The sequence below is a fragment of the Coccidioides posadasii genome, chromosome 1 (assembly GCF_018416015.2).
Source record: "Coccidioides posadasii str. Silveira chromosome 1, complete sequence".
Lineage (NCBI taxonomy): Eukaryota > Fungi > Ascomycota > Eurotiomycetes > Onygenales > Onygenaceae > Coccidioides > Coccidioides posadasii.
Genome location: NC_089407.1, coordinates 5,808,131 through 5,831,976, shown reverse-complemented (window position 1 = coordinate 5,831,976; position 23,846 = coordinate 5,808,131). Strand labels below are relative to the sequence as shown.

Sequence of the window (23,846 nt, the reverse complement as noted above, 5' to 3'; positions counted from 1 at the left end):
GAGGGCAAGTCGACGAATGACAAAAAGCGGCCGGATGAAGGACCCAGGACTCCGTAACAGAGTGGATTTTTTCCCCTCCAAAGAACACACGCTACACTAAAAATATTCTTCCTTGAGTATTCGTGACTTTTGTGCTCTTCACTAACAACGGAGTAAGCGCTTCGGCATTGGGGTAAGCGGTGAAAGTCGACCCAACAACGACTCGTTCGCCGTTCAAATTGCACCAACCACAAGCTCACAGGGGCCCCAGTTTAAGATTGCCATTGCCAATAACGCTGGATAGGCCGGGAACCCTTCTCGATGATTTGACGGTTTAAAGTCTTCCCAACTCCACAGCACGGCGTGCCGCTAAAATAAACCCCCCCTCTCGATTTTGGGTCTTTTGTTTTATTTTATTTTTTCTTCTTCTTCTCTTCTTCCCAGCTATTTTTATCCTCGATATCATCATCGTGGATGGAGGTTATTGCGACGGCCAGCCTCACCCAACTTGGGAGCATCTAAAAAATAAAAAAGAATTCTTAATGTTGAGCAATGCTTTCGACCCCCCCAATCCTAGCCTTGTCCCTTCGAACCCCGTGCAGCAATTTATACATACCTATCACTTGCAGAGTTCCCTCCGTCTTTCAAACAGGACCATACTTTATTAGCTAGGTTTCTTAAACTTTGACCTTCCGCTGAGACAAAATATGTTCAAATAAAAACGCACTGCCTGTTCCAGAATACTTATACATCCCAACAATGCTTCCTTTGCAGTAGATTTGCCGCTCCTAATCGCCCGCCACTATGGATACGTCAATCATCTCTATATTTAACTATGATGTTTTGTTTCCATGCATGCAGTTCATATGCCTCAGCCGTTCTCGGTCGCTGACGCTGAGCTTGGATGCGGAGTCTTAAACTCCCTAGCCGGCTGGGTGTCTTCTCTTTTCAAGATGATTGCTGTTTCGATGAAGAGCCAGCATCCTCATCTACATAACTCCGATCCAAATTCCTCCGACAACGCCTCCCTGTCTGCTGCGAATACACCTCCAAACACCGTCACACAGAAACAGCCTCAGAGTTCGACGACTACTAACACAATGCTGGCCGTCGCTCCCCCTTCAATACCTCCCTCACCAATCCTCAACACCAACGGGGTACAAAAGCGACCCAAGCTGTCGCTCCAGACGTCGTGTCTGCCAGTTACATTTGGAAACTCCACGACGGGTCTGTCGCTGAACCATTCCGCTAGCTGCTCTCCATCTCCCACGGTCAAAAACACCTTTAGAAACGCCTACGACGCATATCGACATACACCCTCGCCGGCCCCAACACTACGAGCGGAGCCTTGCACAAAGGATCCGAAGCCAACATCGAAACAGGAAGCTCTACCCGCCAACTATAGCCGACACAGCCACGATGAGCTCCCCTACCAGCTCCCTCTGGGCATCCGGGGTATCCTGCGCAACTCTCCCATAGTCGCATCGTCGCTAAGGCGGGCATCACTTTCGGCCACCTCCGTCAACGGATCTGGAAATGGACGACGGGCCCTGTTCCCGGCCAAAAAGCGCGTGCACTACCGGTGTCCCATCGACGAGGAAATCAAAACCGTACGTTTTATCGCCAAACATTCCGACCTCACATCCCCAAGTGGCTATTCGTGCTCCTCCTCTTCCGCTTCTTCCTCATCCTCCTCAGAAGGAGAATCCGCGTCGGACAGCTCAGAATCATCCGGCGCTTCGGACGAAGACAGCACATCCACTCATAAAGAAACGGGTGGTACTAGCTCGCCGGGCAAGCGCAAAAAACACGCCCGCAGCATGAGACAAATTCGTGCCGCAGGGCTTCGCGACAGGGTGCCGTGCCCGGACGATGACGTCGAAACTCCGCAGACACCCGTAAACCGTCGCAGAAAACGCCAACGACAATGGAGATGGACCCTGGGCCCGATCAAGGACGGTCATGTGCTCCCCAGCCGGGATGATGGGTCCAATGCGGCTGTACAAGAGACAGACCCGCAGCCAGCCTCGCTGGCAATCCAAGGTGGGAAGAGCCCAGGTGTCAATATCGTGATCCCCATGCCGGTGCCCATTCAATCGAGGCCTAAACTGAGTCCGGTATCGCCGGGGAGAGGGATGGGTAGGCGTTAGAAAAGAGCTTCGCTTTTTTCATTCTATGGTTTATGAATGCCACGAGACATTTCTAATCCATCGTTTTCCCCTCTCTATTTACAAGACTTCTAGCAATCTACAGCCATCTATCTACACAGTTTAATATTTCACCATGGTTTCTTTAACCGATTCCCTTTTATATTTGGGCGCACCTTTTTTTTTTTTTTTTTTTTTTTTTTTTTCCCCTCCAGCATGTTGGCTCCTTTTGCCTTTCTGGTTGATACCACGAAAAATGAGCATGTACTGGTCGTCATGGCGTCTTTCTTACTTGGCCTTTTGCCTTTCGTTCTCCATTGGATTCTTCTCAGGGCATACCTCTCTTTCGAGTGTGGCATTGCATTCACTAAAAATCCGTTTCCTATCAAAGTTTAACTTCAACAATCTACTCGGATCTCGTTCTGTGGTTTCTCCAAGTCTTGTCTTGGATCAAGCACTTCTAGCATTGAATGCTCTATGACACGAAGGGAAATTACGCCTCCGCCACCCACCAAAGACCTTGCATGGGCTTGATGGCGGTACTCCATAGTCATTCATTCAAAGTCCGCTCCCATGCTGCATGCACTCATAATCCATCCTGTCCCCGACGGCGCCCGACCTGACCACTGATAGAGGGTGCGGGACGTATCTGCATTCTCGCGGGTCTTATTCGCCTTGGATACAAAAGAACTGCAGAAACAATCTTGCATGCGTCAGCCCAACTCATACATACATGGCTATGACACATTTGCCATGCCAACTTTTGGGATCCCGGTGATCAAACAATTAGGTCCACGTGTGCAGGGCCTGGGGTCTCCCAGTCATGCAAATGCAAACAAGATTGTTCGAGAAATTTCTCTCGCTTGCAGAATACGCATCATATTTCTTAAATAAGGCATTGGGAGCGATCGCGGCGGTGAGATGTTTCGTGTTCGGGTTCTAATCGCATGTGCATGCATCAATCGATGCACCAACAAGGCAAATGCTTAGATGATTGGAGTCATCAGGCATATTAACTGTATATCCTGGTAGGAGCCGTATAGATGCGGTCTCGTAGCGGAAGGATTCTTTGAAAGATACCTGTCGATTCTAGAGATTAGGCTAATCACCAGCGCGGTCGGGATGCAAAACAGCCCACCGTCTTCGTATATTCTACTTCCGACCGCCCCGTCTGTACTCCAGAATAATGGAATCATGCCACCAACCCGGAGTCCCGCTCCAAAAATCGTTCCCGCCGACTCCGCAGTTATTTCCCCCCAAGGAAAGCCATCAGCTCCGCACCATGTTGTGCTGTTGACATCGAGGGCTAATTTTAAACCAAGGGGCAAGGGTGTTTCAACAAAAAGCAAACAAAAGCCGCGCAACAGAATAACAATAATATCTTCAAGTGCACCTTCAGAGCTCAGCACATCCGAAAGGGCAATTCCTGTGCATAGCGCCTGGGTTTCCCCTACAAATTCCGATCTCCCCGGCCGCAAATATTGTCCCGTTGTATCGGTAGACTTCCACGCGTCTCCAACACGAGAACCCAGAGGTATTTCCAAGAGAGTCGTAGGGCAATCAATCCCAACGGCCCTATTTAAGTTCGGCTGCCACGCCGTATTGCGAACAAGCTGACTGGGGTTGCCATGACTTTTGAAGGACAAGCGGGATTCGTGTCCAAAACCCCGGGAATGGAAATCGACACAGGTTGACGAGTGGTTAGCGGTCGCGTAGAAGACACGGCTTAATACGATGCTGACTGACGCTCGGGTTGAATAGTCTGTCAAGTTCCTGCGAGCCGACGATATAAAAAGAAAGCGGGAAGGTTCACTCACAAGCGATGGAACCATGCTGAAAAAGAAAAGGACTTCCTCACACCAGCGAAATTGAGAGATCGATCATAAGCTCGGCGTCTGCTGCAACCGTCATCGGCATTCTCGTGTTCCTGCCAACACGAGACAATCGCAGCGAGCAGCATATGGAACTTAATGACCCCTAGGTCAAGAAATCCCCAGTGATTTGGATCCTAGAAATACTGCCCTTAGATGGTCGTTTTTGGAAGTTATCGTATGATTTGTTATTTGGCTATTCCATGCATTGGCCACTTTCCCGAGAAGCATTGAATGAGGGAAGCCTAGAGCGTTGAGAAAAGTAGGTAGCATCTTGGGCCTTTTAACTCTTGCCATGGCCCATCACCATTCTCATATTTTCGTCATTCCTTACTTATTGAGATGTGGCTTGGTATGCGGCCTGAAGAGTTCAAAATCCCGAGTGCCGTCTCAATTTTATAGTTGGTTAGTTACTCAGAACTGAGTCCTCGACAACGTTGACTAGCGTTATATATGAGTAACTACAACGTCGCTCTATACAAGGACGTGCAGTGCGATTGATAAAATTACACTTGTAGATGCGGAAGAATATAAGAAAGTGTGCGCTACCGGGTCACGCACTTTTATCCAATTTCGGTTTCGATATCCGGCTCTCTGCCCGTCAAGCTGCCGGAGACCTTGTTCTTTATTTTCTTGAGGGCAAATGTTGCCTCGTGTTTAACGAAGGCTGCGTTACGTGCTGGTGCCCATTGCATAGATCCCCGAAGTTTTCGCTTTTCAGTCCGTTTATTCTGTTTGTTGCCGAGCCGCTGGCGTCTATCCTCCCTTGTTTCGAAATCCGCTGCGTGGGAATTTGCGTCCGTGACTATGGACTCGGCATCCTGCGCCTCGTCTTCTGTATTCTGAGATGCATTGGCCCGATTTGATGGCTCGCCGTCGGCGTTCCGCGAATAATGTCCATCCTGGCCCTGTGCATCTGCACCTTGAGCCTGGGAATGGATGGATGCCCTCTTGTCTGAATCTTCTTCATCCGTTGCTTGTTTGAAATCAGCTAGGCCATGCGGGCTATCTCCAAAAGCCATAGACCAATCGAGACCATGCCCCTGAAACCATTTCTCTTGTGCTATTTCCCCGTCTACTGCGTTGTATCGTAGAATGTCTCGCTCGCTGATTAATGACTTAGCGTGCAATTCTTTGATATTTTCCGGGACTTCTACTTGTACCCGGCGCTCGCGCACACCTTCAGCAATGCAAGCCTCCCAGGCCTCGAAGGTTTCTCTCGTATTATTGTCAGCAATAAGCCGCTCATGGACCTCGCTGAAGCCTGGAGCAAAACGACATGAAAGCTGGAGTCGTCCCGCTATAGTCAAGTCCTCCAAACCAGGACTACGCTTCTGCTCCCAGTTATCCTCTTTAATGTAGTTTTGAGTCAGCCGCTGTGGGTTTTTGGTTGTCCAAATTGGTATGTCGAGGGCGGCGTCCTCGTTGTCTGCAATATCTTGTAGCCAGATGACGGAATAACCGATCGTAGAGCCACTGGGGAGCTCGACGACCACTGCAGATCGATAACGGTGCTGCACCGGTAGGCGGGTGTTGCGCTTCGACTCTTCGGAGCCCAAATCGATGTACACACCACCTCCATCTTGCATGTCATGGCAGGCGGATCGAGAGATCGAAGTGGCGCTCCCGCTGGTGCGCAGCTTGACTTTCACGTGGTGGTTGAAGCCCTTGGCGGTGATGCCGCCCGACACCACTTCGAAGGTTCCCACATCCCAACCGAGCATGTGCCGTGGGAGTTGAGTTTCAACGCTTCGGAAGAGCAATGACACGCGGATGCGACCGTATCCGATACCGCCGTCCAAAGGATACCATCGGGTTACTTGCGATCGAGCGTGGAGAATTTCCGACAGTTTTAGGGGAACTACACCCAGAATTGGATCGTGCTCGCGATATCTCTGATCGCGAACTGCAATTGTGATGATGGCAGATCGCCAGTCCCGAATGAATCGCTCAGTTCCTGCATTGAAGATTGGCTTGCTTGAGACGGCTTTCGCTCGTGTTCGATATACCTAGAGTGTTGTTAGCTTCGGCCTATTGCAACGGTCCTGTTCGACAGGATAAACTGACCAGTCGATCATTCAACATAATCATGCAATAGCTGGTCGGCAGATTTTTTCCTTCCTCGTCCGTGTTTTCCCCGTATTCTCTGGCGGGATCATACTCATTACCTTTGCGGTTCCCCAGCGTTCCCTTGATTCTGGCAAATTGTAAGTTGACGATTTGATGAACGACGATGCTACAGATCCCACTTGGCCAGAGAGGATCGGGTGGAGTATGCATGACAGCGTCCTGCTCATCATTCAGGATGCTACCTATCTCGTCCCGTAGCTGTGGGTGACCTTTCAAGTTTTCTGGCAAGTTTTTGTTTTTGCCGTCTGTTCGGAGTTCCCTTCGCATCCGCGGCTTGCCAAAATATCCAACTTCCCAGTGTAACTCACCTGGCATCTCCGACCCAGCGTCCATGCCGCAGAGTTTGGAAACCATGGGATACATCTTACTAGGATGTTCCATCATTTTTTGAATGGATATCTCGACCTTCCCCACAATGTCGTCGGCTGTGTTTCGGTCAGAGTCCCACAACTCGACGCTCAACTGCTCGTTCGCCTTGATAATCTCCGGGGTTACTAAAATGCCCGCCCCTTCCTCCCATACAGGGTTGAGATCGTCGCATATAACTCTTGTGCAGTACATCGGCTTGCCGTATTTTGAAAATGAGAGGTTGATGTACGGATCACTTCCTCCTCCATAGCTTCCACGTTTATCTTGTTTGCTCAGGCCAACTGCGCGATGGACTCTCACCCACAAAATACCCATCGCCAGCGTATCCTTCTGGATATCGTCGCCTTGCAGCATCTGGGCGAGGTCTAGCGTCATAGACTTGGGAGCGACGTATAAGCTAGCTGCTGCCCCAATTGCATAGTTCACAAAGTTGGATATCAGTGGTAAGTTCAGAATATTCACCCCGTGTCTGACCATTGGAACACAGCCAGCTCGGACATGCGGAAGACCCATCAAACTAAAAGTCAATGTCTTCGCGTATGGTGGCTGAGGTGTGAGCTGCACGCGAAGTCGGACGGTTCCAACCACTTCTATTAGTTCTGCAAAAATTGGAAGAGGAACACCGAAAAGGCCCTTAACACCAAGATAAAAGACTAGCATCATATGCATATTTTCTGCCTTTGCGGAAGAAGTGTTACCCGTGGGTTTGGCGTGGTATGCAAACGAGCATTCAAGAGTATAAGTGTCTCCACCTTCCTCCTCTGCAGTTGTTTCTTCCACGGATTTTGTGTTCAGGTTGTGTTCCCGCATACCCTCCGCTAGATCCGTGGCATGACTCTCTGGGAGCGACCTTAGGCTGAGGATACGAAATGGATTTGAGCCTTGGTCAATCTCGGCTACTCGAACATTCTCGATGATCCCTGGTACGGACGCCTGCATGACATCTTCAATGGTATCAGCAACACCTGCGAACATCTCCGGATCCATCAGGCCCCAAACAACTTCTAGAAAGCTATTTAACCATTCCACAGATTCTGGCAACAGGTTTGCCGTGGCCTGAAATCTAGAATCAGCCACTGAAATATTCATAGTTCCCGAGAATTCTACCCTACCGTTTGTCCTCGGAGCTGTTCGGCGCTCCACTCGTGCTTCCTCCCTTTGCGGATAACATCCTGAATCCAAAGCCATACACCAGAGGCAACACAAGCAGAGAGGGGGATGAGCCATTTCAATGCACTACCGGCAAGTTTGCCGATAATCAAGATTGCCCAAAAGATCGCTGCGCAGAGAAAACCACCACGTTTCTCCAATGACTTGAACATTGGTTCATAGCTAATGGACGGAGTGGGATGGAATAAAATGTTCGTCTTTTCACCATGAATTGGGACGTCGGAAGTTGTTCCTTCGGCAATTGGGTCTGGAGGCGCTGTAATATCCTGTTTATACTTATATTCGCGCAGCGGTTGATCCGGCCGGGTTTGAGCTGCCTACGTGACGGGTTAGTATACAATGTGGGAGCCAGCGTTTCGTGTGACAGCTAACGGTTGGCAAGCCAAGATTCGCATTTGGAACGGTGATCTACAACATGGAGATTAGATCTAACGCTTCCCCGACAGCTGAGATAGGAGCATGCGCAGCTTACTTTGGGAGCCTCCACCGCTTTCATGTGTTCAATCCCGACATCGTCTATCTCAATCTCCCGGCCTGTCGTTGGGTCCGTGACGGTTCGTCTTCTGTTCTTAGCTGCTGGCGCAGGTTTATGCGGGGCAGCCTCTATGTCCTGATAACGTCCTCTATGTTTCTGTTCCCGCGCCTGAGATCGACCAGATTCATCGATTTTCCTGTCTCGATCTTTTTTGTCTTTGTCCAAGCTCTCTAGAAACTGCTGGATCGTCGGGATTGGGTTCTCGGCACTCCAATAACCACCGGGTTTCCTTTGCGTCGCCATGTTGCAAAAATGTCAGTGGCTGGGGATTGCGTTGATAAGGCAACGTCACCCAAGTCAAACACCCAAGCGGAGTCGCGGGTGGCTATATCTGTGAAGGAATAGGGAAGAGATTACGTATGTAAAGGCGGGATGAAGTGCCGGATTCTTTGCAAAAACAGGCAGTTATGAACAGTCACTCAAAGAATACTGATGGTTAGCATCTATCATGCCTAGACTGGAATAAATAGGATCCCTATTCTGTATACATCTACTGCTCTCAACCGCCCGAATCCATGGGGGTTACCTGGACGGATCTCCCATTGCTACGTCATTGCTATCAAACCATAAACCCTTGACGAATTATTTGCTTTGCCGCCAGGTTTTAGGCGTATAAATGCCCCAATAAAAATTGAATTTTTGATCTCCTGATTGAATATCTGAGCGGACGCTGGATGCTCCAGACTTGCCGCTTGGAATGTGACGTCAATGCTGCTTGTTCTTGGCGATCGAGCCACATCTGCTGAGTACTCCATCCCCAAACTTTTCTTGAATGTTGCGCCACAAATGTGGCTTACAATGCCTAATATGCAAACACGACAAACAAAATTGTTAGTTCAGCTTCTCGAACAAACGAAGCAAACAAAGCTTTAATCACGTGGCTCTGTAGGAAAGGTGACATCAACAAAACACTGACATCGGTCCATATTAAATTGTGAAAGGACAACAGAAAAAAGAAAGAAAAAAGGAAAGAAAAGAAAAGAAAATCGAGGAATCACTTGTTTCGAAACAAAATGTCAGGTGCTGAGGAATCTCCAGCTCAGCTGGCCGCTCGTCTTCGACGAGAGCGCCGGGAAGCAAAGATTAGAGCTGGTGGCTCCGCGAGATTAGACAAAATCACAAGCTTAAGTGGGAGGACTCCTGCGAGCTGTATGACCCCCTCCGACAAGATTATGCTGCTTTCGCGATTTTATATCCTCTGTGAAATTTAACCAATGAGAACATGACAGTGAGAGATGAGCCTCCTCGCTCCGTTAGCCCTTTCAGCAACTCAACTCCGGAATTACAACCAGAGGAAGCATCTCGATCCATCTCCCCACTACCCAAATTCTCCAGCGCTACAGATCAATCACCTGAAGATTTCGAAGCGCAACAAGCATACCTACGAGCCCTGCTACGATCCAAACAGCCTCTCGATCAGCCGCAAGAACCTGACCCAACCGCAAAGCTTCTGAGCACGCTCATGGGGCTTGATTCAGCTTCCCCAGATGCCGTTGCCGGCAACGGAGCTTCTGGCCTGGCCCCAGCCGATTTGCTGTCACGAAACCTTACTTCCTCGTTTGGCTTACCACCCTCGATAGCCAATTTCTTTACACAGCAGCTCCAGCCCGAGTCCCCGGACAGCCAACAGAGAAACAGACTCTGGCGCATTCTTCACACAATCGTCGCTTTTACTTGCGGAATTTGGCTTATTCTTATGCTTCGGACGGCTTCGATGACGTACGGGGAAAATCCACCGCCCCCGGCTACAGTTCAAAGTCCATTTGTGCACTTCGTCACGGCGGAGCTTGTCTTGGGCAGTGCGAGGTTATTGACGAGTATGAGAAACGGACAGTTGCGGACGGTGCGGCCGTGGATGCAGATTCTATCGGATATCGCCAGAGATGGGAAAATAATTTTGTTTCTGTTGGGCATTGCGGGGATGTGGATGAGAACTTCTGACATGCTAGAAGAAAAGTTGATGAACTTATGAATCATGTTGTTATGCTTTGGTAGCTACTAGCGTGAATTAATGCCTACATATCTTCCCTCGAAGATAAGGGAGCAAGTCCGTATCAAGGCGAGCTAAACTCACCTCAAATTCATAGCGGCTGTTATGCATGTGGTTGGCTTATTCTCACCGCAGATCACTGCCGTTCGTACCCCAGATGATAGTTACTGGTTGCTAGCCCCAAGAAGTACGGAGTACGCGCATGCAATTCAGCGTTTTACGTGGACATGCGCACCACAGGCTCGGGTTTTCAACAGGGTGAAGATCATCACCCTGGTCCTCGACGAGGCTGACCCAAGCGACATCAATGATCAGCTGCGGAGAAACAGTTCTGGGCAAGCTTATTGTCCGCTAAACCGTTTGTGACGAGTCGTTTTACCGCCCCAATCCACTCCGTATAATAGGCCAAATGCATCGTGCTTCGTACAGGACATAGGATCCGCGCCATGTCGCACTGGCCTTAATTCAAGTTGATCCAATGTTACCTCTTCTTGGCGAATCGAGCATGAATTTTGGATGGAAAACCACAAGGCAACCCATCGGGTTGAGCGTAGACGGCCTAGGATATTTGGACATGCATGGTAAATCCAACTACAATGTTACATTGTGTCCTAAGAGGAATGCAAGAAGCCGTAGCGAGCTCCAATACTTTGAGGCCCGCTGTGGATGATTGCTGATTAGCTTGGCTTGAGAATAAACTGACAGAAGGGAGAGATTATTGCGTGATTCAAGGAGTTGCGGTGGGTGTTTTTGAAATTCACAGCACAGGAACCCGCTGAGCCAACATGCTCATGTTATACAGTACAACACGCATGGGTACTGTTTCAAGATGTAATGGAATGCAGATACATACGTACATAACAACATTTAGACCGTGGGTGTGACCGGTATCGGGCAAATTTAAAGATATTTATTGCATCAAGCAATCTGCCAGCTGATGATGATCAAACCACCACACAAAAAATGTCTCGGCTGAGAGGAGGATCCTTGAGATGGGCTGCTAACCAGGAGAGATGGAAATAAGAAATCCCGTCAAGCTCGCTTCCAGGTGACTGTAAATTCGTATCACTTGCCATTCTGTTCGCGCTTGGAGAGGGGTTGCATTTGACTTCATCGAAGACACACATCATCTCAGCAGCTACCTCACAAATAACTGATAGTAACTAAATGCTTGCTTAAGAGTTAGCTCGCCTACATCGCGTTTCTGAAAGACTTTGCCATCGGCCTTTTGCCGAACTTTACCAACTACGTCAAAGCACAAATCGGAATACTCCCAGGCCACCGGGGGTGGCCATAAATTCTTTGGAACTGAGTGGTCCCCAGCGAACCAAGGCTTTCTCCCGGACGGACTTTTGTGCCCTGACTCAGGGAGTGTTAAGTTAGGACGTCATGTCATGGGAAGCAAGTATTTTCCGGCCCGAAAGAATCAATGAATGTTTGCCTGCGTAAAGGTAGTGTGGCATTCAGCTATACATTCATTCCTTGTCCACGTCCCGAAAATGCCAGCGACTAATATCCCTCTAGGAGGTTTGTCGGCACTTTGTTCCGTTGGCTCAGTACATACTACTTGGGCGGGACACTTGTTTGCAGCAAAAGCTTGATAGCGATTAGATGCTTTGATACAGTTTGATGACAGGGGGGTGAAGTAAAACAAGCTTCCACTATGGCGTACAGCAAGAATGCTCTCTGGGCCCGCGATTTTCAAGGTTAAATGATGAAACCGGTAGTTAAGCTGTGAATCTGTCAAGATAAGGTATCCCGCCGACGTCCATTGCTTTCCAAAATGCTGTATGAAAATCTTGGAGGGCACCTGCAACTGAAAGCAGGGGGCTCGGTGCATTAATCTCCATCTACGCGAGCCCAATGCAACACACGCTGGACAACCCAGGACGGGCATCAAAGGTCTCGGGACGTCACAGCCTGGGGGAAGGGGGGCCGGCTGTGGGCTCCCTGTTGTTACTACGCAGAGCAACGGTCTTGCACCGATCGGCCCACACTGGTCGAGACGGTAATAACCCTGCCTCATTTTACTAACGTACGTAGCCGGGTAACAAGCAGGCCTCATTCGCTCTTATTGTGCTTTTTTCTGCGATTTTCCTTTGAGAAGACGGGTCGACATTGAACCCAATGTTGACATTTGACCGCCATCATACCTATAAAACGGCTAGGATCACTGCGCACAAACACATTTCGGCAGGGTACTCCAAGGCAGAAAAGGTGTCACAGAGAAGCTGCTGCTAGATGTTTCGTAAAAGTCTGTCGTACGGGAAGCATGGGTGTTACACATGTGTATACAAGGGAATAGCAGGCGGCTTGATCGTGACCTGTCTGAGAACGTTTTGCGTGGATAAACTCCCCGGGCCTAGGGTGCTTGCTCGGTGGCAAACCTCTCACTCGGCCCAGCGTGCGTGTCTGCGAGTGTCGAACCCGATTTGTCGCCGAAAGCACCACAGCACAGCAGGAAGAAATCAAAGTAGTGCGGAAAATGTGCCGGGAAACAAAGGGAGTGAAATGGGCTCCGTACAACCGGAGGAACGGAGCCCTGGCGCTATGAGAACGGCCAAACGCCGATAGGATGCCCCGCACCGTGGCATCTACTTAGAGTTGGGGGATGGCGGGGTGATGAAAAGCCAAACCAGCACACCATCCCGCCGAAATCCCCTTGCACATGGACCACACGCCGCAGTGCTTGGCTTGCTTCGGTGGGAGCCATGGGAAGTGTAGGTTTGTCAGAGAGTAATTACGCCATGGTGAAGATTCAATCCAAGAAGCGCAGTTCGTTACCAGGGTTTGGTCTGATCAACCCGTCGCCGCTGGTGGGTGACCCAAGACCCCCCGGGGTCAATAGTTAAGTCGGGGGCTTCTCAAGAAAGTGGAAGAAATGCCGGGCTGCTGCTATTTATCTCTCGGATAATATACATATATGTGCCGGAGCCTCCTCCGCCTTCCTGTTCCCTCTCAAGTCGTGCTTCTTTTTTCTTTTTTTCCTTTTTTTTTTTTTTTTTTTTTTTTCCCTCTCCTCTCTTGCCTCTCCCTAACTACCCTCGCCATCATTGACAACCTAACACAAGAATCTTTCTTATTGCACTTGGTTGTCTCGCCTCCCATTGGAAAAAAAAAAGTGAAACTCTTCTGTTTCCTGGGCCGAATTCAGCTAGTCACAGAAATTGTGCAGATCCTCTCCCTCAGCGCATCACCTCAGTGTTGCTGATCTGAACTTCTAAGATGTCTGAGACGCCTGCTGAACCAAAACCCCCAGTGGTATGAGAGCCTGTGGTCCTGTTCATAGCATCTTTGCATTTTAATTCTTAGGCCCGGCTATGGCCTGCTTTATAGTTTCACAGTTGCTACACTTGACTATGAGGGCTGACTTTTGTGTGGAACGCAGGTCGTGGAGGCCCACCAGGTCGATACCTTCGACGTTCCAGGAGTATTCTATGAGAACCACCCCCATGAACCACACCTGAGTGGCATGAATGAATATTACCAGCTCTACCAACAATCTATCAATGATCCTGACACCTTCTGGGCGCGCATGGCGCGCGATCTTATTACTTTCGAAAAGGATTTCGACAAGACTCACATTGGGACCCTCGAAGGCGGGGATAATGCCTGGTTTGTCGGTGGTCGATTAAATGCGTCCTTCAACTGCGTTGATCGCCATGCAATGCGTGACCCGAACAAGGTTGCAATCATCTATGAAGCCGATGAGCCTGGCCACGGCCGCAGTATTACCTATGCAGAATTGTTGAAGGAAGTCTCCAGACTGGCCTGGGTGATGAAGAGCCAAGGTGTTAGGAGAGGCGATACCGTCGCGATTTATCTTCCTATGATCCCTGAGGCCATCTTCGCGCTTCTTGCCTGTGCGCGTATTGGCGCCATTCATTCTGTGGTCTTTGCGGGTTTCTCTTCCGATTCCCTGCGTGATCGTACCCTGGATGCCCGGTCAAAATTCATTATCACCACCGATGAGGGAAAGCGTGGTGGAAAAGTCATTGGGACTAAGAAAATTGTTGATGAAGCTTTAAAACAATGCCCAGATGTTACCAGTTGCCTTGTTTTCAAGAGAACTGGGGCCGACGTGCCTTGGACCAAAGGCCGTGACCTGTGGTGGCATGAAGAGGTTGAAAAATATCCAAATTATCTGCCTGCTGAGTCAATGGACTCTGAAGACCCGCTTTTCCTTCTCTACACATCTGGCTCCACCGGGAAACCAAAGGGTGTTATGCACACAACTGCTGGCTACCTTGTTGGAGCAGCTGCAACTGGAAAATATGTCTTTGATATTCACCCAGCTGACCGTTTCTTTTGCGGTGGTGATGTTGGATGGATTACTGGACATACTTATGTTGTCTATGCTCCATTGCTTTTGGGGTGCACTACTGTGGTGTTTGAAAGCACACCAGCGTATCCCAATTTCTCGCGATACTGGGATGTTATTGAGAAGCACAAGGTCACCCAGTTTTATGTAGCACCTACGGCTTTGCGCCTTTTGAAACGTGCAGGTGACCACCACATAAACCATGAAATGAAGGATTTACGTATTCTGGGCTCTGTTGGTGAACCAATCGCTGCAGAGGTTTGGAAGTGGTACCATGAGGTTGTTGGGAAAAGACAAGCCCATATTGTTGATGTAAGCTGAGGATCTGTTTTGCCCCCTTGATTTATTGTCTTTGCAGACCTTCACATTGTATGGGCCTCAGAGATCATACTAACTCTATTCAGACATACTGGCAAACCGAGACCGGCTCCCATGTTATCACCCCCTTGGGTGGTATTACTCCAACTAAACCAGGGAGTGCTTCGCTTCCATTCTTTGGTATTGACCCTGTCATTCTGGATCCAGTTACAGGTGCAGAGATTCCGGGAAATGATGTGGAGGGAATCCTTGCTTTCAGAAAGCCATGGCCAAGCATGGCTCGCACTGTATGGGGCGATCATAAACGATACATGGACACCTATCTCAATGTTTATAAAGGCTTTTATGTAAGGGAATTATTTTTTTTTTTTTTTTATTTTTATTTTTATTTTTATTTTTTTGATTTGATTTGATTTGCTAACAAAGTTATAGTTCACTGGTGATGGTGCTGGACGTGATCATGAAGGCTATTACTGGATTAGAGGTCGTGTGGATGACGTTGTGAACGTCTCTGGCCACCGCCTTTCAACTGCAGAGATCGAAGCAGCACTTATCGAACACCGTAAGTTATTTACGGCAATTATTAGAGGTTGGATGTGACTGATCTCACCTTGTAGACTGTGTTGCGGAAGCCGCGGTTGTTGGAGTTCCTGATCCGCTAACTGGACAAGCCGTGCATGCATTTGTGGCCCTGAAGAGTGGAAATGACAATAGAGAACAGCTCCGAAAGGAGTTGATTATGCAAGTCCGCAAATCGATTGGACCATTTGCTGCCCCGAAGGTTGTGTTTGTGATCGATGACCTTCCGAAAACACGTAGCGGGAAGATCATGAGACGCATCTTGCGAAAGATTCTGAGCGGTGAGGAGGACAGTCTTGGTGACATTTCAACGGTACGTATGAGCAGCAACCCCGTGTCACGCGTTTTTGCCGTTGTGTGGAATTTCCCATCTAATGACATCTGCAACAGCTCTCGGATCCTAGCGTCGTGAATAAAATCATCGACACTTTCCACGAATGGAAAAGAGCTATGGCAGCTGCCGCCGCCGCCGCTGCTGCTGTCTCAGCAACCGCGCCACCAAACAGCACAACCGGTTAAATTTCCAAAGAGGAATATAGGTAACGGGCGCAACGGCGGTTCTGGGAGGCTTTGTTACCTGGACTTTGGTCTCCCCTCGTGACATAGAATCAGCTGTTTTATGTGGCGGTTTTAGCGGAGCTTTGCTCGAGGATTTGCGCTGATACCACTATGTATGTCTTGTTGTCACTTTACTTCCCGGAGTATAACGACTGCCGGTTCCAATGCGTTTTATATGTATGATTTACGGATGGGTTTATGTTATATCAGCCGATCGAGGTTATGATCTGGGGTCGGTTATGAATGCTATCAACGACCAGTCTTTTCTGTTGTGCTTGAATTGTAAATTTAACTAGATGTTTATCGCTCTCTCTGTTGGCTGCCAGAGGAGGAGCTCGAAGTTATCAAAATGCCAGTCTTGCCCGGGGAAATACCCGCCCCTTTGCTCACTACGTGTCGGCGAGGGGAAAACTTGCTATTAGTAAGCAGGCCTGCCCGTGACCAGATATCACCTGACCGCGACGAGGTGACAGCACCCTACTAGGCAGCCGAACTGGTTACTTAAGCGAGGCGTCTGCCTTGCCACATCTGGCTAGCTGTCTTTCAACTTCGCGTTGCTCTGCTGGATGGCGGTTCATCTTTTTCGCTGATGAAAACATCCCAGCATTCATCTTTGAGCGCCTTTCAACAGTCTTTCAAGACGTCTTTCTACCTTGTTTTATAAATATTACTTTTAGCCTTCATTTTAATTTCGCAATAGCGATTTCTGAGTGCGAGGACCCTTCTCGTTGCCCGATCGACAACGCAGCAGAGCGCGACTCCCTTTCCCTTTTTTTCCCTTTTTATTTTTTTTTTTTGAAGCCCCTGCATATAGCGACGTTTGCCATCGTTCATGGCTTAACAACATCAAAGTTGGAAGGGACTTTGGAATAGATCGTCTTTCGAGTCCTGAGCAGCCATCATGTCAGGCTTCGGCGCTGGCTCTGGCTTTGGGGGCTTCGGCTCCGGTAATCAGCAACAACAAAGCGGTGGGTTCGGAACTGGATCAGCTTTTGGGGCATCAGGCTCAGGTAGGTTCTCCATTGTTAGTTTCCTTATTTTTCATTCATGTCATGCGATGTTTGGTCGTGTGGCGATATTCTGGGTCCTATTCTCCGACGGTTCAACTGGATCTCGTTGTCTTCAAGAAAGAAAAATAAAATCTCAGCAATAAGCGATAGAAACGAAGATCCTGGGACGGATGCCTGTCGGCAGAAGCAAGTATTCCAGGAAGGCAGCCGTCTAATGCGAATGTTCCATTCGTCTAGGCTTCGGGTCCGGATCCTCTTCGTCACCGTTTGGTTCCGCAGCAAATACATTTGGTGCTTCCAGCGGCTTTGGATCAGGAGGAGGTACGTGTTTACTGTCAAATCTCCTGCATTACTGCGACAGACGAAGATTTTTACCTCCAGTTCTGTTGTCTGAAGACTGTCCTATCGTTTTTTTTTGCCGTGAGAAAAAATGATTGTATGCGGCAAATATGGCTATCTTCAGTACTACCTTTTGCGACGTACCAAGGGACTTTCCTGGCTTCTGGCGCGAATGTAGCACCTGTCCCAGGAAGCTCCCAGCTTCCAGGGATACCAATGCGAATGCGCCATAGAACATCATATTTATTTATATTTGTGACTCTTCTAGGCTAACGGTGTTTCTTCTCGATTAGGTTTCGGCGCTGCTACTGCACAAACAAACCCCATTTTTGGAGGTCAGAATAAAGGGTTTGGGTCCACCCCGACATCCACTGGAGGTATGTTTGGATCGGGAACAAGCACGTTCGGTAATACAGGCTTCGGATCAGGCAGTTCGTTCGGCAACGCTCCAAGTACAGCGAGTAGTGGTATGTTTGGGAGCAATCAGACATCTGGCTTTGGAAGCGGCAGTCAGGGTAGCAGTCTCTTTGGTGGAGGAACTACAGGCGGAACCGGGTTTGGTGGTGGGAGTGCATTCGGTAGCGGAACAGCTTTGGCTGGCGCCATTCCCCCGGCAAGCGGAACCGCAAATCCACCGTTCAGCGCATATGAAGAAAAAGACTCTTCGGGGACATGCCATTACCAAAGCATTAGTTGCATGCAGCCGTACTTGAAATATTCCTTCGAGGTATATCACCATGGATTTAATTTCTTTTTCTGTTCGAACATTCTCACTAACTCCGAGATAGGAACTTCGCGTTGCGGATTATGACCAAGGACGCAGATACGGAAATGCTAGCGGTCAGGCCGGAGCATTTGGAGCAACTGCCTTCGGGGGTTTCCAACAGCCTGCTGGCGGGTTTGGCACTCAAGCTTCTACTAATCCCTTTGGTGCAGCCTCAAGCGCGCCTTCAACTTTTGGACAGACAGCGACAAGCGGTTTTGGAAGTGGTACTTCAACAAACCCATTGTTTGGGGCTACGAAGCCAGCTGGCTCAGTGTTCGGTCAAACCCCTACCTCACAGCCAAGCGGTTTCGGCACAACCACAACTGGCACCGGGGGATTTGGGTCAACTACAGGTACGGCTTTTGGTTCAGGTAATCTCCTCGGCAATCAGCAAAAGACGGGATTCGGCACGGGCACCACTGGGACTGGATTTGGTGGATTCGGACAAACCGCACCTACCACTAGTGCTTCGCCGTTTGGAGGCACTACAGCCACGTCCTCACCGTTTGGTCAGCAGCAAGCTGGAAGCGGTGGCTTTTCAGCCTTCGGTCAAACCCAACAGAGCCAGCAAAATAAGCCAGCATTTAGTGGGTTCGGAACCACCACGCAACAGCAACAGCCGGCCGGAGGAACCCTATTTGGAGGAACGCCTGCAGGTACCGGAACTACAGGGTTTGGAACAAGCCTCGGACAACAAGGTGGCACATCGCTGTTCGGGGGTACGACTGGACAGCAAGCGACATCAACTAATTTATTTGGCGGTCAGCAGCAACAACAGCAGGAACAGAAGCCGAATCTGTTTGGCAATCTTGGGACCGGAACTTCGACCACGGGCACCAGCGGCTTTAGTGGATTTGGAACCCAACCTCAACAGCAACCGGGATCCAGCTTGTTTGGAGGAACACAACAACAGCAAAAACCAAGTCTTTTTACCCCCAGCACAGGCCAAACTGGTAGCTTGTTTGGTACTCAAGCAAGTGCAACTCCTGCCTCTACTGGTGGCTCTCTGTTCAATCTCGGTGGTACGAATCAGAACGCACAACAGCAAAATACCGGTGGATTAGGCTTGGGCTCGTTGGGTAGCGGCAGCATGTTCGGAACTCCACAGCAACAAACACAACAGCAGCCCCAGGCTACTGGCCTTCAAGCGTCGCTCCTGGAAGGCAATCCTTACGGAAACCAGTCAATCTTCTCTGGCCTGCCTGCACCGAATGCTCCCTCTCCAGGACCCTTAGCCACACCACTCTCCGCGAGTATCAAACAAAAGCAAAGAACACCACTGCCTATGTATAAAGTTTCTCCTCATGCTGCAAACCGCCTCATCACACCTCCCACTCGCCAAGGATACGGATTTTCGTATTCCACATATGGCACTCCTAGCAGCTCCATTGGTACACCAACTGGAACGAGCCTGTTAAGTAGAAGTTTTAATGGAGGAAGCTTGGGGCGGGGCTTCAGCAAGAGCCTTTCGGCAAGTAGCTTACGCCGATCCTTCGAGCCAGAAACGGATAGCATCCTGTCCCCGGGAGCATTTTCTCCGGGAAGCTCTCGATATTCAAGCTCGAACTTGAAGCGCTTGACAATCGACCGGAGTCTTAGAAATGACCTATTTGCACGGGCATCCCAGTCCCCGGCCACAATTACGAACGGCGATAGCACTCCACAGCAATCTAGCAAACTCAAGAAGAGAGTCAGCTTTGATTCTCCCATTGATAGCGAGGAACCAGCTGCGAAAACTGATGGAGCTCTTGTCCACGTGCAAAGCTCAACCCCGGAGCCAACACCGGAAGAATTGGGCTTCTTGCGGTCGGGTAAACAGAAGAGCACTGCAGCCGAATCGAATAAAGTGAGAGAGGTTGAGAATGTCAATGGCATCCCCGACGGTAAATCTTCCGCTAGCTCCAGCGACCAGCCTGAGATGGAACAGATCCGAGGAAATGAACTTGCCATCGTCCCTGAAGACCGTGAGCAAGAAGAAGTTGTTACACCAGAGAAGCCCGGACTGGTGAAAGTTCCGGAGAGAGACCCTCAGCCTGGAGAATATTGGATGAAACCATCCCGCCAAGAGATCAACAAAATGACGCGCGAGCAACAGAAACAGGTATCCAACTTTACTGTAGGTCGCAAAAATTGCGGCAGTGTTACGTTTAATAAGCCTGTTGACCTCACAACGGTTAATCTCGATGATGTGATGGACTCGATCGTCGTGATCGGATTACGTTCCATCACTGTATATCCTGAGGAAGGATCTAAGCCACCGCGAGGCAAAGGCTTAAACGTCCCGTCCACTTTGACAATTGAAAACTCTTGGCCACGAGGTCGTGACAAGAAGGCTCCTTCGCCACTGACGAGTGGACCACTCTTTGATAAACATATCGAGCGTTTGAAGCGCGTTACGAATACCGAATTTGTCGAATATCGGAAGGATAAGGGTATTTGGATTTTCAAAGTTCCACACTTTACCACTTACGGGCTTGATTATGATGATGACGATGAAGGTGAGAGTTTTGATCAAAGCACTATGAGTGCTCATCCTGACATGGTCACTCCAAAGGCTCAAATTCCCTCACATCATCTCGGCTCAGAATTTAATGATTCAACAATTAGCGTCGATGATTCGTTTGACGACTCAATGATCGGAGTCGAAGACGATACGTTCGAATTCAAAAAAAGAGGTTTAGTTCCTGGAGCCTTTACGAACCAGTCTGTTATTGGTAAATCTGTGTCCTTTGAGTCGGATGAAGAGCAAGAATCTTTTTTAGGGGAGGGCTCCGTGGGTTCGAATTCTGAAAATGGATATGTTGAAGAAAGTGATGGTCATGACACTGTCACATCAGAACTTGAATCAGACAGGGACGAGACGATGGATATGGCTGGTGCATTTCCTGTCCCTGACTATACCGCGGAGCAACCTACTCCAATCAGCCCCCAAAAATCAACTTTCGAACACTCGCGAATCGGGCATATGGATGACTTGAGTTTAAACTTGAGTGGAAATTGGGCAGAGCAGTTGCAGCGCACCATCAGTCCTCGGAAACAAGATCGACAAGCTCTGCGCGAAATCCAAAACAGTGTCTTTGCGGACAGAGACGGGAGTGATGACACCCCAAAGGCAAAACCCCAAGACAGCAAGGACAAAGGATTTGCTACAAGCATCGATCTTATGAACTCCCTTTTCCGACCGCGGCAGGCCAGTCCGCGAAAGCCTCAGGTGGCGAAAACTCAGGAAGGATTCGAGGTTTGACTCCTTTTTCTTTTCTTTTCCCTCTTTGTATTTAAGTCCCTTATTTGACACTATTTTGCGGCTGTACGTAATTGAGAAATTAAGGAACGCTGTACTAAGATATTCTCTCTTTTAGTGGCCATATGCCAAGAAGCCTAAAACTTTCGCCGGAAAACCCGGTGACATGCCGGAAGCTGATGCTAGCTTCCATTCCTCGTTTAAACCCAGATGGGCAAATTTGAATACACTTATTCTTAGCGGGGTTGCTTCGCCATCAATGCTTGATGCTCACGAACCAGAGATTATACTTTACAAGCTTGGAGATATGAAGGAGGTTTGTGCTTATGAGCGTAGTCACACCAGCACAAGTTTTACTAACAGTTTCGATTAGAACCAAGATGCCTTGCTCTTGCAAAAGGCTCGTTCAGTTATACAACTCATCGATGACGTCCCATCCGCTAGCTTGTCTGTCGCTGATTTCCTTGCTTTAATCGACGTTGTCCAGGAAGAATCACCGGAAGGCGAACTAGAACGACGGGTTTGGCAACTAGCATATATCCTTTTTAATGATGATATTGAGGATGACATATCGGCTGGAGTCCCGGAGCACTTCCGCAAGCAATATCTCCACCGCATCAAGAAAGATCGCCTCAGTCTACTGTGGGAGGATATCATCCGCCAAACTCATGGTGCCAATGTTGAGGCCAGTGCAACTGCAGAAGAACGAGCAATCAGATATCTCTGCCTCCATAGAGTTGAAGATGCGTGCAAGGCCCTCATCGAAGGTGGAAATCCCCACTTAGCAACGCTGATTTCTCAAGCTGGACGAGATGAAACTATTAGAAAGGACATGAAAGACCAAATTGAGTTCTGGCGGAACCAGAATGTACTCTCCGAAATGACTGAGCCTATTCGTGCGCTGTACGAACTCGTTGCCGGTAACTGTCTTCGTAGCGAGGGCAAACCAAATGCAGCCATCGAGGATCGGACATCGACTTTCAGCATCTCCGAACGGTTTGGTCTCGACTGGGTCCAAGCGTTTGGTCTCCGCTTGTGGTATGGTATCGGCGAAAGCGACTCTATTGAAGCCGCCGTGAGTCTGTTTCAACATGATATCTCCCATGGGAACGAGCCTGCGTATCCGACTTCGATCTTTGGGGACCGTCGGGAGCAGCCAGGGGCTGACTTACCTGAATCTCCTCTGTGGGTTATCTTGAAAATCTTTGCGGTTGCCAAATATAATGGAAAACATCCCGAAATTCAACCAATCTGCGTACCACGAGATATTATGCCTGAGGCCTTTTCTGCTCAGGGGCTACATAACCGACTCTCATTCCAACTATTCCATCATATCTGCAAGGTCGCACGTCAATACAACGCACTTGAAATCGATGAGCATCGTGCAGATCAACTTGCTCTTAATTATGCCTGGGAACTTGCTGCTTCGGAGGAATATGGCCCGGCGTTATTCGTTCTTCTATATCTCAATCGTGCCGTGGATCGTGAACGTAGTATTAAAGAGATGTTATGCCAATTTGCTGAGTTGCTCCCTGCACCAGTGCTAGAAGATGAAACAACGAGTGTTATGTGGAAATATCTGACTCAGGAACTCCGTCTTCCGACCCCCTGGATCTGGGCCGCGAAAGCACTCTTTGCACGGTCCGCAGGTGTAACACCTACAGAGGTTGGGTGTCTTCTTAATGCTAGGCATTGGGACGAAGCCCATGATACGTTCTGCAGGGTCGTTGCTCCGCGGCTCGTCATTGAGCGCGATTACGATACACTTAAATTGTTGCTCGATGTATTTGGCAAAACCCCAGAAAGAAGGATTCGTGGGTGGCCACAAGAAGGTGGATTGTATCGAGATTTCCTGGCTTTAGTGGATGTTCCAGGGATTCGGAAAGACCAGGCTGTGTTGAAAAGACTGACCAGCACACTGATAAATGCGGGTGAAAAAATCGAGAAGAGCACAACAGTGCCTTTCGAGGAGAAAGTGGCGTTAAAGGAAATTGGTCGATTGGTCGCTGGGTGGTGCACGAATGACATTGGCAGTGTAAGTTTGATTTTGGCCTTCTAGTAGTCGCGTACGTCTCTTCTGGATTGTTTACTAACCAAACACGCCTTTTTAGACTCTGCAGCCGGCTGATATACTTCGCCTTCCAATGACACAAGACGCAAGACGTATTCATGCCGCGGAGGTTAGCAAGCGATATTATCGGGCAATTATGGCCAGTGGGGCTTGATTTATTGTGACTTAAAAAAATGAAGATGGAAAAATAGTTACACATGTATGATTTGATGGGAAGTTGATTGGGAGGATTGGTCGGCAGCTCTCGCCTGTGGATCACCACTGTGATAGCGGCCATATTTGTGGCAATTGCTCCAGCATTTAGTGATTTTTTTTGGTTGAATTGATTCAGCCCTCAGTTGCTGGAAGTAACTCAGCTCTGGACGTAGCGTCATCCAAGGTAGAAAATTAGCTAGCGAAACCCATAACACATACTCCCTATTTTGTGCTTGTTTCTTTCCAGTTGTCTACTT

The 23,846-nt window shown here is 49.0% G+C and overlaps 5 protein-coding genes across 5 annotated transcripts; 4 read left to right on the top strand and 1 right to left on the bottom strand.

The window, feature by feature from the left end:
- Positions 1-871: 871 nt before the first annotated feature.
- On the top strand, positions 872-2,607 carry D8B26_001695 (uncharacterized protein; the record flags this gene model as incomplete). The annotated part of the gene is made up of 2 exons (XM_066123614.1): positions 872-2,096; positions 2,518-2,607. The coding sequence occupies exons 1-2, from the start codon at positions 933-935 to the stop codon at positions 2,605-2,607; spliced, it is 1,254 nt and encodes a 417-aa protein (XP_065979689.1). The 5' UTR covers positions 872-932.
- A 1,873-nt stretch (positions 2,608-4,480) lies between these two features.
- On the bottom strand, positions 4,481-8,679 carry D8B26_001694 (uncharacterized protein). Its single transcript, XM_003065668.2, has 5 exons — positions 8,139-8,679; positions 8,039-8,074; positions 7,609-7,983; positions 6,065-7,552; positions 4,481-6,006 (listed from the first exon to the last, which is right to left on the bottom strand). Exons 1-5 carry the CDS (start codon positions 8,442-8,444, stop codon positions 4,561-4,563), a joined length of 3,651 nt encoding a protein of 1,216 aa, XP_003065714.2. The 5' UTR covers positions 8,445-8,679; the 3' UTR covers positions 4,481-4,560.
- A 416-nt stretch (positions 8,680-9,095) lies between these two features.
- On the top strand, positions 9,096-10,238 carry D8B26_001693 (uncharacterized protein). The gene is made up of 2 exons (XM_003065667.2): positions 9,096-9,350; positions 9,431-10,238. The coding sequence occupies exons 1-2, from the start codon at positions 9,215-9,217 to the stop codon at positions 10,171-10,173; spliced, it is 879 nt and encodes a 292-aa protein (XP_003065713.2). The 5' UTR covers positions 9,096-9,214; the 3' UTR covers positions 10,174-10,238.
- Positions 10,239-13,416: 3,178 nt separating this feature from the next.
- Positions 13,417-16,337, top strand: ACS1 (acetate--CoA ligase; the record flags this gene model as incomplete). The annotated part of the gene is made up of 6 exons (XM_003065666.2): positions 13,417-13,452; positions 13,580-14,824; positions 14,917-15,177; positions 15,263-15,392; positions 15,448-15,722; positions 15,800-16,337. The coding sequence occupies 6 exons, from the start codon at positions 13,417-13,419 to the stop codon at positions 15,926-15,928; spliced, it is 2,076 nt and encodes a 691-aa protein (XP_003065712.2). The 3' UTR covers positions 15,929-16,337.
- A 308-nt stretch (positions 16,338-16,645) lies between these two features.
- On the top strand, positions 16,646-23,813 carry D8B26_001691 (uncharacterized protein). The gene is made up of 6 exons (XM_066123613.1): positions 16,646-16,977; positions 17,610-18,043; positions 18,105-21,320; positions 21,442-21,639; positions 21,697-23,358; positions 23,435-23,813. Exons 1-6 carry the CDS (start codon positions 16,869-16,871, stop codon positions 23,546-23,548), a joined length of 5,733 nt encoding a protein of 1,910 aa, XP_065979688.1. The 5' UTR covers positions 16,646-16,868; the 3' UTR covers positions 23,549-23,813.
- The last annotated feature ends 33 nt before the right edge of the window (positions 23,814-23,846 follow it).

Coding starts and splice junctions, on each gene's coding strand:
- D8B26_001694 (XM_003065668.2), bottom strand. CDS start 8,444: ATGGCGACGCAAAGGAAACCCGGTGGTTATTGGAGTGCCGAGAACCCA. Junction 8,075..8,138: donor AAGCGGTGGAGGCTCCCAAA/GTAAGCTGCGCA, acceptor TCCATGTTGTAG/ATCACCGTTCCAAATGCGAA. Junction 6,007..6,064: donor TTATGTTGAATGATCGACTG/GTCAGTTTATCC, acceptor ACAACACTCTAG/GTATATCGAACACGAGCGAA.
- D8B26_001693 (XM_003065667.2), top strand. CDS start 9,215: ATGTCAGGTGCTGAGGAATCTCCAGCTCAGCTGGCCGCTCGTCTTCGA. Junction 9,351..9,430: donor TGGGAGGACTCCTGCGAGCT/GTATGACCCCCT, acceptor AGAACATGACAG/TGAGAGATGAGCCTCCTCGC.
- D8B26_001691 (XM_066123613.1), top strand. CDS start 16,869: ATGTCAGGCTTCGGCGCTGGCTCTGGCTTTGGGGGCTTCGGCTCCGGT. Junction 16,978..17,609: donor TTTTGGGGCATCAGGCTCAG/GTAGGTTCTCCA, acceptor CTTCTCGATTAG/GTTTCGGCGCTGCTACTGCA. Junction 21,321..21,441: donor AAACTCAGGAAGGATTCGAG/GTTTGACTCCTT, acceptor TCTCTCTTTTAG/TGGCCATATGCCAAGAAGCC.